General features: G+C 39.9%; 1 protein-coding gene across 7 annotated transcripts in view; it reads right to left on the bottom strand.

Annotated features, from left to right (window-relative positions):
* Positions 1-1,260: 1,260 nt before the first annotated feature.
* Positions 1,261-11,867, bottom strand: part of Pkhd1l1 (polycystic kidney and hepatic disease 1-like 1) — a 143,981-nt gene continuing 133,374 nt past the window's right edge. For 5 of the 7 annotated variants that reach the window (XR_875261.3, XR_875262.3, XR_875263.3 and 2 more), the window contains 6 exons: positions 10,613-10,764; positions 8,034-8,180; positions 7,597-7,750; positions 5,502-5,759; positions 4,870-4,974; positions 1,261-1,477 (listed from right to left, as the gene is read on the bottom strand). Coding sequence is in view for 1 of the 7 variants with exons in the window: in NM_138674.3 (NP_619615.2) it covers positions 1,467-1,477; positions 5,502-5,759; positions 7,597-7,750; positions 8,034-8,180; positions 10,613-10,764 (722 nt within the window). In the remaining 6 variants the exon portion in view is untranslated. Of the gene's footprint in view, positions 1,478-4,869; positions 4,975-5,349; positions 5,456-5,501; positions 5,760-7,596; positions 7,751-8,033; positions 8,181-10,612; positions 10,765-11,867 lie in introns of all 7 variants that reach the window. The other 2 variants (XR_383993.4, NM_138674.3) reach the window with 2 other exon arrangements.

Raw genomic sequence — 11,867 nt, 5'->3', positions numbered from 1 at the left:
GTCCACGTCCTCTTTCAATGTATACACTGACCTTCAGGAACATATATTAAGTTTTCCATGTGCCAAATGAAAAGTCCTTTTCTCCAGGCTTGGGATTAGAAGATGATCTCCTTACCCTTTCTGTTTTGAAATGTGGCTTCTAAGCCCAGCCATCTCAAAAGATCTAGCCTTGAAGAAAAATTCTTCCTTTAATCTTTATGCTTTTAGGCTATTTGCTTTGAAATGTTACATATTTTTGTGGTGATCTGCCTTTGAACTTTGTCTTAGTCAAATTTTGTGCTTCTATACTGGTACATCACCATGGCTAACAGAACAAAAAACTTTTCCTCAGTTGCGCTAACAGAAAGATGCCTCTTTCCCTAGCCTTTTCTTTCTTTTCTTCACTTCCAAGGATATCTAACAGTGATCAGAGGGTGAATACACTGGGAGATGCTTTGGAGGAGATGGTACACAGGAGACAAATGCTTGGGTTTTATACAGTCTTATCAATGGTCCCAAATAGGAACTTTCCATTTGGGAAACCTTATGTGGACCTGCCAGAAATATGGCTACTGTGCCATTAGGGCACATTATACCAAGTTAATGATTCCCTTTAACACTTCCTGAGTAAACGTTGCATTTTAAAAGTATGAGAGTTTTTGGGTAACTTTATTAATCTGTGGCTTTCTGCATCCTCTAATTTATCACCTTGGAAAATAAGGTTTTGTTGTTGTTGTGATTGTTCAGTTCATCTCTAGAGTCAGAGCACACACTCAGTAGAAACCTTTTTGAATGGGAATGAGCGCTAAACTAAAACTAAATTTAGATATTTTCGAATAGTGCATTTTAGGAACTCCAAGAAAACTCACTTTCCTTCTGGAATTCCTAGAATACCTGCAGGATTGAAAGGCAGGCACTCAGCCTGATGAAGATAGAACAATCTTGCCACCAAGACTTCTAGTAAGCTCAATGACAGCGTGTAGGAAACTAGAACTTTGTGAAATACACAGAACAGCAGGAAAGGTTGACTATTTTGATTACTTTTTGTTTGCCTGTTTTGTTTTTGAGACAGTTTCACTGTGTAGCCCAGTGTGCCTCGAAGTCAGCTTTGACGTTCTCTCTGACTCCTCAACACTAGGATTGAAGGTTTAGCATCAGTTAAGGCGCCTGGTTCCTTCAACTTCTAAAAGGATTCTCTGCTTTGATGGGTCCTGAAGGTGGAGTGTCTGCTGCCACACCTGAGACTCCTGTAATGTTTAATGAAATAAGAACAGACAAGTATGAGGAATCGACAAAAAAAAACTTTATATTTTCTAGAAATCTGAATTTTTTGACTAAATGTAATGATTACATATCAAATATTACAAAAATATTTTAGCAATATTTCCTTGAACATTCTGTAGGTTTATTTCTCGCTGTGCAGCCAAGTAGCTGCTGCATCAGTAGTAGTCCGGTTTTGTTTTCAGCCTGTTCTTCCGTAGGGCACCTCAGTTGATTCCTGAAAAATGACAATCATACATTTTTAAAAGGAGGAGTAATGGCATATTATATATGTTAAAATATGTGCCATTAAGTTTAACCTTTAAAATATTTCATGGGTTGGCTAAGAAAGAAAGGTCAAAGTAACATATACAATCATTTCAAAATTTACAAAGTTTTCATTAAAATCAATGATACTTTCTTGGTGAAAACGTTTATAGAGTTATGATATATATATACCTTTTTTGTGGTCTTTGTAGATGTTGGTATTTAGCCTAGGCTCCACCCCACAGTTACCTGGTGACAGCCAGGTGTGCCTGACTCACTATAAAAGGGGCTGCTTGGTCTTTTCTTCTTCTCTTCTCCTCTCCCCTCCTCTCCCCTCCCCTCCCCTCCCCTCCCCTCCCCTCCCCTCCCCTCCCCTCCTCTCCTCTCTTCTCGTCTCATCTCTTGTTCCCTTACCCTCTTCCCCTTCTTTTCCCATTCACCTCCCCCCTCTCTTTCCCCTCTCTTTCCACATGCTCATGGCTGTCCTCTTCTCTCTCTCTCTCTCTCTCTCTCTCTCCTTTCTCTGTTTCTACTACCTCCTCAATTCCCCTCCCTATGTCCTAAATAAATTCTATTCTATACTATACCTCAGCATGGGCCCTCAGAGGCACCCCCACCTACCACAACATACCATGCCTCCACCAAACATATTCCTTCCTTTCCTATTTTTTTTTTCTATAAAACACAACAGTAGATGTTTGCAATTTTATTTAGTAGAGTTTGGTGATTCTCTTAAAAGTAAAATATTAAATCACAATGAAAAGTCATAAAAACCTAGTGTCTCAATACATTATGGGAATTGAACTTTTACATTAATTATAAATGTTTATTTAATAGCAAAGTGGAAGCCATTGACTTTTTTTTTTTAAGTCATGGAAAAGACTCAATAACTATATAAACTAATTGAAAATATAATTTTAATTGACAAAATATAAAAAATTGTGAATGACAGTAAAAATGACTTTGAAAAATAATTGAAAATCAAGCCATTTGTTTCTCAGTCACAAAATGCACTTAACCAATGGTCTTATAAGTTGTATTTGTTGTACTTTTAAAATTTTGGGGGAAAAAAAATCTGTTGTTGTATTAAAATTCTGGAGACACTGTAAGACTCTGGCAAGCCTTAACTTACCAGAGGGCCCTCCCACCCACCCCACCCACCCTGTCCCTTGATTGAACAACTCAGAGCTGGGGATCAATGCAAAACCAAGAGGAATTTTATTGTTCCAGCATGCTGGGGTCGCCCTGCACACGAAGGAGAGAGAGAGAACGACCCCACGCAGCCCATTTGGTGAGTTTTTATACAGTTTTCAGAGAAGCAGCCATTAGGCACAATGTGATTGGGAGAACAGTGTGACTTTTAAACTGATTGGTCGTTAGGGAATGAGGTGGCAAGGACTTCCCTTGTCTGTAGGCGGCTAATGGTCAGTCTGCCCTGCTGTATGTGTGTACTGTGCTCTGGGCCTCCCCCACCTGCAGGTGGCCAATGGTCGCCCCCCACCCCACCCCCAACCCCTTGGTCTGAGGAATGTAATTAGCCTTTGCCTTCCAGAGGGGAGGGGTACCTATGTGCTTTATGGCCTTTCTTTTCCAGGAGGGGAGGGGTCTGGTGGAGTTTTCCAAAAATTCCCGAGCTGACCTCTTCAACACAACTTCAAACATGAAGTGGAGTTGGGCAACTGGCCTGTTGTTTACCTAGACACACCTAGGGTCCTTCAGCTTCAGCCCCACTTCCTTCTCCCTTTTCGATTAAGTATTCAGCTGTGAGAAGACAATAGTGGTCTCTGCCACTAGCAGATAATCCATTCAATGACTCTCCCCAGGGCTCCAGGGGCTGATTTCAGCCACCCCTTGCCATGGTTAAGCCTAGAAGCAGCATCATAGTGACTGCTCATCCTGGCTTCCTTTATACCTGGTTTAAAATCCAGTCTTGACATTTTTATTTGAATATTTCAGTACCTTATGTGATGCTTTCTCTTCATTAATCTGCCCCAATCAGAAGTTATCTTTTACATCAATCATAAACTGATTAATATCGGCCAACCCTTTAAGCCCCTAAATAATTAACATTTCCATTCTAAAGTCGGAGCTGAGGGGTTACTCCCCTTTGAAGAGTTAATATCAATTCAAGTGCATTTTCTGTATCCATACTACATAAAATATCCACTCTTCTTGCTGCTTAAAGTTTAATGAAAAATATATTTTGAATGTAAATTCAATGCAAGCCTCTGGTAATCATATGAACGAAGAGATCAGAGAATTGGGGAAAATGTTACACAGAATGGGAAGGAAAAGGGAAGTTGACTGGAGGAAGCAGATTCTGAGCCAACCTTAGAGAATGCTGAAAGAGGTAGGAGGACTCAAGAAGCAGAAGAACATAGTCTAGATGGAGAGTATGTGGAGCTGACTGGATGAAGTTATTTATGTATTGCTTATCTTTGGTAATGAGGTTGAACTCGAAGCCTTACACATGCTAAAAAGTCCAGCACTGAGCTATATAGTTGCCAGCCTTGGAATTTAGAACATGAAGCCAGTCTTTAAAACTCTTTCTGAGTTTTTGGTTTTGATTGCATTTTGTGTATAGTGAGTCTTGACAGTCATTGCTTAATAGGTTTTTCTCTGCCAACGAAATAAGCCAGTTCAGGCTGAATTGTGAGTAAAAAGGCAGATTTATTTGATGGTAACTTTCAGGTAAGGACTGAGGGGCTCTGGGAGAACCCAGAGGAGGCCAGTTCAGCTTTGATATGTTAAATAGGTACGTTCGTTCTGCATCTGAAACCCAAGACTGTTATCACCATACGTTCTTGTGCTTTAAAAAGTGAAACCTAAAGACAATTTAGAGGGTAAAAGTGAATGAGTTCATGAGAAAAGGTTTAAGATGCCAGTACAGTGAATGAAAAGAGAAGAGTACAGAGAGGAGACTTTGAACATGAACAGATATGAGACATTATGGCCTGATGAAGATGGTGAACAGCTCATGATGGATGTAGAGTTCAAGGGAAAAACAATGAAGTCTAAATATGAACCAGAGAGGTCAGGAAAGGATGCTATCAGAAACTGAGAAGAGGTAGGCGTGGTGAAGTGGTATATGAGGACTCAGCACTGAATACATTTAGTTGAAAATAGACCCTTTCCTACACCTACATCTCAATAGGCCCTTTCCTACACCCACATCTCTCTTTGCTCCTCATTTGTCTTCTCTGTATAAATTGTAGACATTTTATGCAACACTCCCAGGGTTCACATGCTGCTTATGAGTGGCATTCAACATCATTTAGAATCATTGTAGATCAGAAAGACTTCCTTTTCTTTAAATCTCTTCACGTTCACTGTCTACCTAGCACCCCTTTCAGCAGGTCATACCTTGATGTTACTCAAGCCAAGCCAATTAGAGCCCTTGTGGCCACAGTTAACTGGTTCACAGATAAGCATGTGTCTCAATCCAGCTCAATGACTTAGCTGCAAGATCTGTTGAGGAAAGTATCTGTGTCTTACATTGACTGCTGCATAGTATAACATAAATATAGGTGTATCAGGTCCTTTGCCACAAAGATTAGGAAAAAGAGCCAGCCTAGCAGTGGAGTTACCACTAAGTAGTAGTAAGCCAAGAGGTAGGGAAAGATCACCTGTGTCCTTGACTCTGCTGTGGCAGAAACCAGACCACTTCTGGATTTCTTAGTTAACTGGTTAGTTAACTGGTTAGTTAACTGGTTAATTGCCGTTTCAAGCTTCCTCGGCTCTTGGCAACATTTGAGGAGTTCTGAGATTACCTGCATCTCCCCACCCCCACATTCTTGCATTCTAACACATAACGACAATATCATTTTCATAGCATTATCTTGCCTGCCATTGAACTTGTACTTCTTTTTGCCCTTCCGGTGGTGCCAGACACAACGGCTGTGCTAAGGTCTTTGGCTCAGGAAACACTTGCTGTTTGTTCCCTGTGAACCTGAAGACGTAAGGATACATATGAAACGAACTGCAACTGCACTTACCTACAGTTGTGTTCAAAATGAAAACTGCAGCCATAAATACTTCCAAGAGCAGTAGTCTTCCTACAAGGCACGCTGTTATGACAGCCAGTGTCTGGACAGGTGTCCCCACAGAGGAGGCTTTGCTGTGGCCACTGCTGCTGCTGCCACTACCCGGGCTACTTCCACTGCCACCAGGGACACTCTGTGCTGACAGGCTGAAGGGTCGTGAATCCACACGAACAGTATTATCCAGGACAAATTCAATTTTATAATTTTTTCCTAGGGGTGAAAACATCGTGGTGGTTGACTTCTCTGTTCTTGATCAGTTCCCACTTAGTTTTGTTTTGTTTGGCTTCAAATTTGTGACTAATTTCTAACAAAGTATTTTTGCAAATGGAGTCAAGTGGTATAGTTTGAGTACAGAGAGAAATTAAGAAGAACTCAGAAGTTAAATCTGCATCTATCCACAGGCCTGGGATGCAGTACTCTCCCTAGGCAGGAAGATCTGGGATGTGCAAAAAGCCACCGGAGCAAGCAGAGAGTAAGTAAGAGAAGTGGTCCTCCATGATTCTGTGCCAGGTTCCTGGTTTGAGCTCCTGCCTGGACTTCCCTAAGTGATGGGTTATTATCTGGGCGTGTAAGTTGAAAAGGACTTTTCCTCCCCAACATTGCCTTTGGTATTGATGTTTATCGTAGCAACGGGAACAAACTTATGATTCTCTACAGCACTGATTTGTGGAACTCAAGGCAACATGTGTACATATTTTCTCCTTTTCATTAGCTTGCATAAAGTCTAGAGCCAACTTCCCAGCTCAACTCCTAATTCTTTCATAGATTATTAAAGTACCACAAGTGTACCGTTTCTTAAATGAAAAGGGCATATATTATTTTTTGTTATTGCAGATAATATATTTAGTGAGAAAATATGGAGCAATAGCAGACAAGAAGAGAATAACACCATGACGTCTTTTTTATAATCTCAAATTATGCTTAAATTTCTCAGCATCTGTTTCCATCAACTGTTGTATGAAGCCTCTCCAGCCTCTGAGATGACAGTTATGCTAGGCTTCAGTCTGCAACCATAACAGAGTTTCATTAATAGTGTTAAGTGATGGATATCTCCCATGGGGTGGACATCAAGTTGGACCTGTCATTGGATGACCATTTCTTCAATCTCTGTTCCATCTTTATCCCTGCATATCTTGAGCCATAGAAGTCAAGGACACCACAAGAAGCTCTACAGAGATAACTAACTTGGGCCAATGGGGGCCCACAGAGATTGAAGCTTGGTCTTAATGTGAGTTTCCTAACAGAACAGAGGTTGTCTTTGACTTGGACTCTGTTGCCTGTCTTCGGTCCCCTTTCCCCTAGCTGGGGTTCTTTGTATGGTCTCAGTAAAGAGGAAGTGCCTAGTTCTGATTCAACTTAATGTGCCAAAGCAGTTTGGTACTAGGATGGAAGGGATCTTTTCTCTGAGGAGAATGAGAGCAGGAAATGGGGGAAGGGGGTTTAAAGGGTGGGACTGGGAGAAGAGGAGAGAGGGGGATGCAACTGGAATGTAAAGTGAATAAATAAATGAATTAATGGAAAAAAAAAGAAGAAAGCCCAACATTTAAGGGACTCATATTTGACAATTAATATTTATACAAATGGAATCAAAAGTTATAGTAACAAAATAAAAAAGTTATTTTTCTTTAGAAAAATAAATAAATAAATTTCTCCTACCAGTATTTTAATTTATTTTTATACATTAAATGCATTTTATAAGAGAGACTATATTCAGAAAAAGCAGACTACAGCATTTTGATTTTTACAATTTATTGACCAAAGAATTTAGTTATTTTGTCCACTCAAAGAAAATGCACATTTCGGGCTGGAGAGATGGCCCAGTGGTTAAGAGCACTGACTGCTCTTCCGAAGGTCCTGAGTTCAAATCCCAGCAACCACATGGTGGCTCACAGCCATCCTTAATGAGATCTGACTCCCTCTTCTGGTGTGTCTCAAGACAGCTACAGTGTACTTAGATATAATAAAATAAATCTTAAAAAAAAAGAATAAAGAAAATGCACATTTCTTTACTGTGGCGATACGAGAGGATCTAATATAGTCAATTTACCTGTTCTGTGAGGAGTGAGGTCTGTATAGTTGGCCCAACAGGTGCTAAATGGAATTGTTGTATTTCCACTAAGGCCACCAACTTGGTTGTTATTGGAGTCCTTTAGGATAGCCTTCAAAGTAAGCGATGTAATTCCAACTGATACACAGTTACCCTCAAGAAAAAATAGCAGTGGAGAATTATAAAAAAGTCCTGTCGCAGCTCTTCAAAAAAGACAAACTATTTGTAAATGTCTACTACAAATTTAAAATCTACATAAGCTCCTAACCTCACAGAAAGAGGTCTTGAATATGAACAGAAAAGCACACTCATTTTAAAGAAACATTTAGAAAACAATACATAGAAGAGGCTATCCACAGGTATTGGTTCAACTTCCATATTCAAGCTGCCAGAGAACCAAAGCCCTTCACTCAAGGAGAGTAAGAGCTACAACTCACCTCAGGATCTACTGCCTTTACTGAGGGCTGCTGAGGAAAGGGCTGTCCGGGCTGGGCTGCCACTGGCTGAGCAACCACTGAGAGTGAAGACACAAGGGCCAGGTAGTGAACGGGAAATGCAGATCTTTCAACTGGCTGGGCAGTCACCTAGCATGGACAGAGGGAGGAAGTGGTCTTTTCAGGACCAGCTACATTTCACAGCAAACTCAGCTAGGCTACGTGCAGTATTCAGTTTATTTAAAACAGTAGATTCAACATGTAAAATTTCCTTTAGATCAAAGCTGCAACACCGTTAAAAGTATGCAAAGCAAAATACAAGTGAAAAACTAAGCTTTAGAAGAGATCATGTTCAATGTCCCCCCCATGTGCCCATGTGCATGTATGTATGTATGTATGTATGTATGTATGTATATGTATGTATGTATGTATATGTATGTATGTATATTCCTATAGGTATATACACCTATAAAGGCCAGAGGAGGGTGGAGGAAGGAAGATATAGAGTAGAAAGATGTCTGCCCTACTCTTTCTACCTTACCAGCTAGGGACCAGGTCTCTCCCTAAATTTGGAAATAGTTGTGTTTGCATCTTGTCAGCAAGTCATAATAACCTTCTTGTCTCCTCACCTAGTCCAGTCCTGGGCTGCAGGCATGCTTAGCCATACCTAGCTTTAAATGTGAATCATGGGGATTGAAATTCAGATTCTTATGTGTATTCATTAGTTTTAGGACAACTTGACACAAGCTAGAGTCACTTGGGAAGAGGGTTCTCAGTTAAGAAAATGCCACCATAATATGGGTCTATAAGAATGTCTGTTAAAAATTTTCTTGGTAAATGATTGACATGGGAGGGCTCCGCCCAATGTGGATAGTGGCCTTGAGCTGTATAAGGAAGCATGCTGAGAATGGCATGAGGAGCAAGCCAGTAAACAACATATAAGAACTCTGACTCATTGAGCCATATCCCAACTCTCATTTTTTTATTTCTTAAACTACCTTATTATTGTTTTAGTTAGCCCATAAAAATAAATAGAAAGACATGCTATCTAAATTTCTGTTGAGAAATATAAAGAGGATCTTAATTCTTTTTTTTTTTTTTTTTTTTTTTGGTTTTTTTGAGACAGGGTTTCTCTGTGTAGCCCTGGCTGTCCTGGAACTCGCTTTGTAGACTGGGCTGGCCTCGAACTCAGAAATCCGCCTGCCTCTGCCTACCGAGTGCTGGGATTAAAGGCGTGTGCCACCACACCCGGCAAGGAGGATCTTAATTCTTAAAAAATAAACAAACACTAGAATAAGATAAAATAGCAGAGCTGAGTTGCACACGTGCAGTCCCCTGACCTCCATTGTCTGGCTCTAGGCTCACCCTGCCATTCTGAGGAACCGTGTGAGACCTCCAAAATATCCTGCTTCCCCAGGGAGACCTTGGAGGACCGAGGCACAAACAGTTTGTAACTCTCTCTTACCAATCCTTTGCCAGTAGGTTTCTACCTGGGGCACAGCCAGTGTAGGTAAGCTATGTGTTACCCCCTCTCCTGCATTGTCTGACCCACTGCTCTCCCTGACTTCCCAGGGAATCTTGTTAGCATCCAGATCATCCAGCCAATACAAGGGAAAACTCGATGGGTAAAGGACATTGTAAGAACATAGTCAACAAGGGCCAGAGCAGTATGGTACCACCAGAGCCCAGCTTTCCTGCTATAGCAAGCCCTGGATATCCTAACTCAGATGACCTTAAATCCAATCTTACAAAGATGATAGAGGCTTTTAAAGAGGAAATGAATAAGCCCTTTAAAGAAATACAGGAATATGCAAACAGGTGAAGGAAGTAAATAAAACTGTCTAAGAACTCAAAATGGAAATAGAAGTAACAAAAAAAAAAAAAAAAAAACAAACAAAACCCTCAAACTGAGCCAATCCTGGAGATAAAAAACCTAGGAAACTAAAGATATAAGCATCATCAACAGAATATAAGACATGGAAGAGAAAATCTCACACATAGAAGATACGATAAGAGAAATTAATACATCGGTCAAAGAAAATGGAAAATCTAAAAGTTCATGACACAAAACATCCAGGAAATTTGAGACACTCTGAAAAGGTCAAACCTAAGAATAATAGGAATAAAAGATTGAAAGGCCCAGAAAACATCTTCAAGAAAATCATAGAAGAAAAATTCCCTAACCTAAAGAAAAAGATGCCTATGAACATTAAATTTAGAACACCAAAGATTGGACCAGAAAAGAAAATTCTCTCACCACAAAATAATCAAAATGCTAAATGTGTAGAACATAGAAAGAATATTAAAAGGTGCAAGGAGAAAAGGCCAAGTAATGTATCAAGGCAGACCTATCAAAATTACACCTGAGTTCTCAACAGAGACTCTAAAAGCCAGAAGGACAGAGGCAGATATCTTGCAGACTCTAGTAGACCACAGATTTTAACCCAGACAACAATACCCAGAAAAACTTTCAATTACCATAGATGGAGAAAACAAGATATTCCAGGACAAAACCAAGTTTAAACAGTATCTTTCCATTAAAAATGATAAAATATGTTTTTATTCTAACTGTATGTTATTACCTTAATCCAGCCAGAATCAGTTGGTTGGGGGATGGGACTGGTAATAGACATGGAAGAAATATTGAATCCAAGAATAGTACTAATTTTTCCTAGGACAACAGCTTGTCCAAGAGAGTCAGTAATTTCCTGGAGCTCAGACAACTGCATTTGACCTATGGGGAAAAAGAATTAGGTCGTTTGGATTACAAGAATATAGAATTGTGAGAACATGGGAAAGTTTTGACTTCAGTGTTGGTTGTATTCTACTAAGACTTTAGTACCCCAAAACAATAAGATAGTCATATTAATAGACTGGGGGGAAATGGAGGACTCAAAAGAATGTTGTAAGAGAGAATTTAAGGTAGGAAACAAAAAAGATACACACACTCACACACATACACACTGATATGTATGAGAATATATATATATGAGAGAATGGTGTCTTTTGGTTTAAACTTTCCCATGTCACTCCTTGTTTGAAGCGAAGTATTATCAGCCTTTTCTGTCACCACACATTACTTTTTCAGAATAGAATATTTTTAGAACTTAGGTATAATAAGCATCCACCCAATTATTAGTATGCGCATTAATAACTTGCTAAAGTAGTCAGGTTCCTAACAACCCCTTACCTTCTTTAGACATCTGGCAATTTTGAAGGTTGTTTTTCAGACTACGCACACTTTCCATTCTCTTTTCCTTTCATGGCAGACCTGAGACTTCTTCTTAAGCCTACTACACCCCCACAAGGATTTCTACTTTATGCACTGGTACCTCCATACTCCTTTTGACAGAGTCTGATTCTTTTTCTTGATTTCTTCACTTTTTTACCATATCAATCATAAGCTAGTTTTCAGCTCTCTTTGTCCTTACTGTCAAAATCCTAGCCAAAATTAGTGGCTATGAAAATAGATTTAAAACTAGCTTGCCACCTTCTACATTATTCTACACATTGCAGTCAGTGTGGTTTTTTTAAATAACCACTGTAGCCAGGATGTTTTTAAGACACTGTAACTTAAAAAGACTCTGACACCTTCCATGTCTTGAGCCACGCCTTCGGGAAGAAATCACTGAGTTTCTTCCATCAAGGACAAACCAGAAAGCTGAGTGTAGTCTGCAACATTGGCCAGTGAGCCTGCATGACGCATTGGAACCCACACTCAGAATGTTCAGGTCAGTTTGAAAGCTTACTTATGTGACTCAAACTCTGGGATAAAGGGTGAGTGTTAAAGATTCCTCCCTCGATCCTATCTCTTTCCAGCCCTCTTCTCCAAGAAGA

The sequence above is a fragment of the Mus musculus genome, chromosome 15, assembly GCF_000001635.26.
Source record: "Mus musculus strain C57BL/6J chromosome 15, GRCm38.p6 C57BL/6J".
Lineage (NCBI taxonomy): Eukaryota > Metazoa > Chordata > Mammalia > Rodentia > Muridae > Mus > Mus musculus.
The sequence above is the reverse complement of the archived record's forward strand: the minus strand, read 5'-3'. Positions and strand labels throughout refer to the sequence as shown.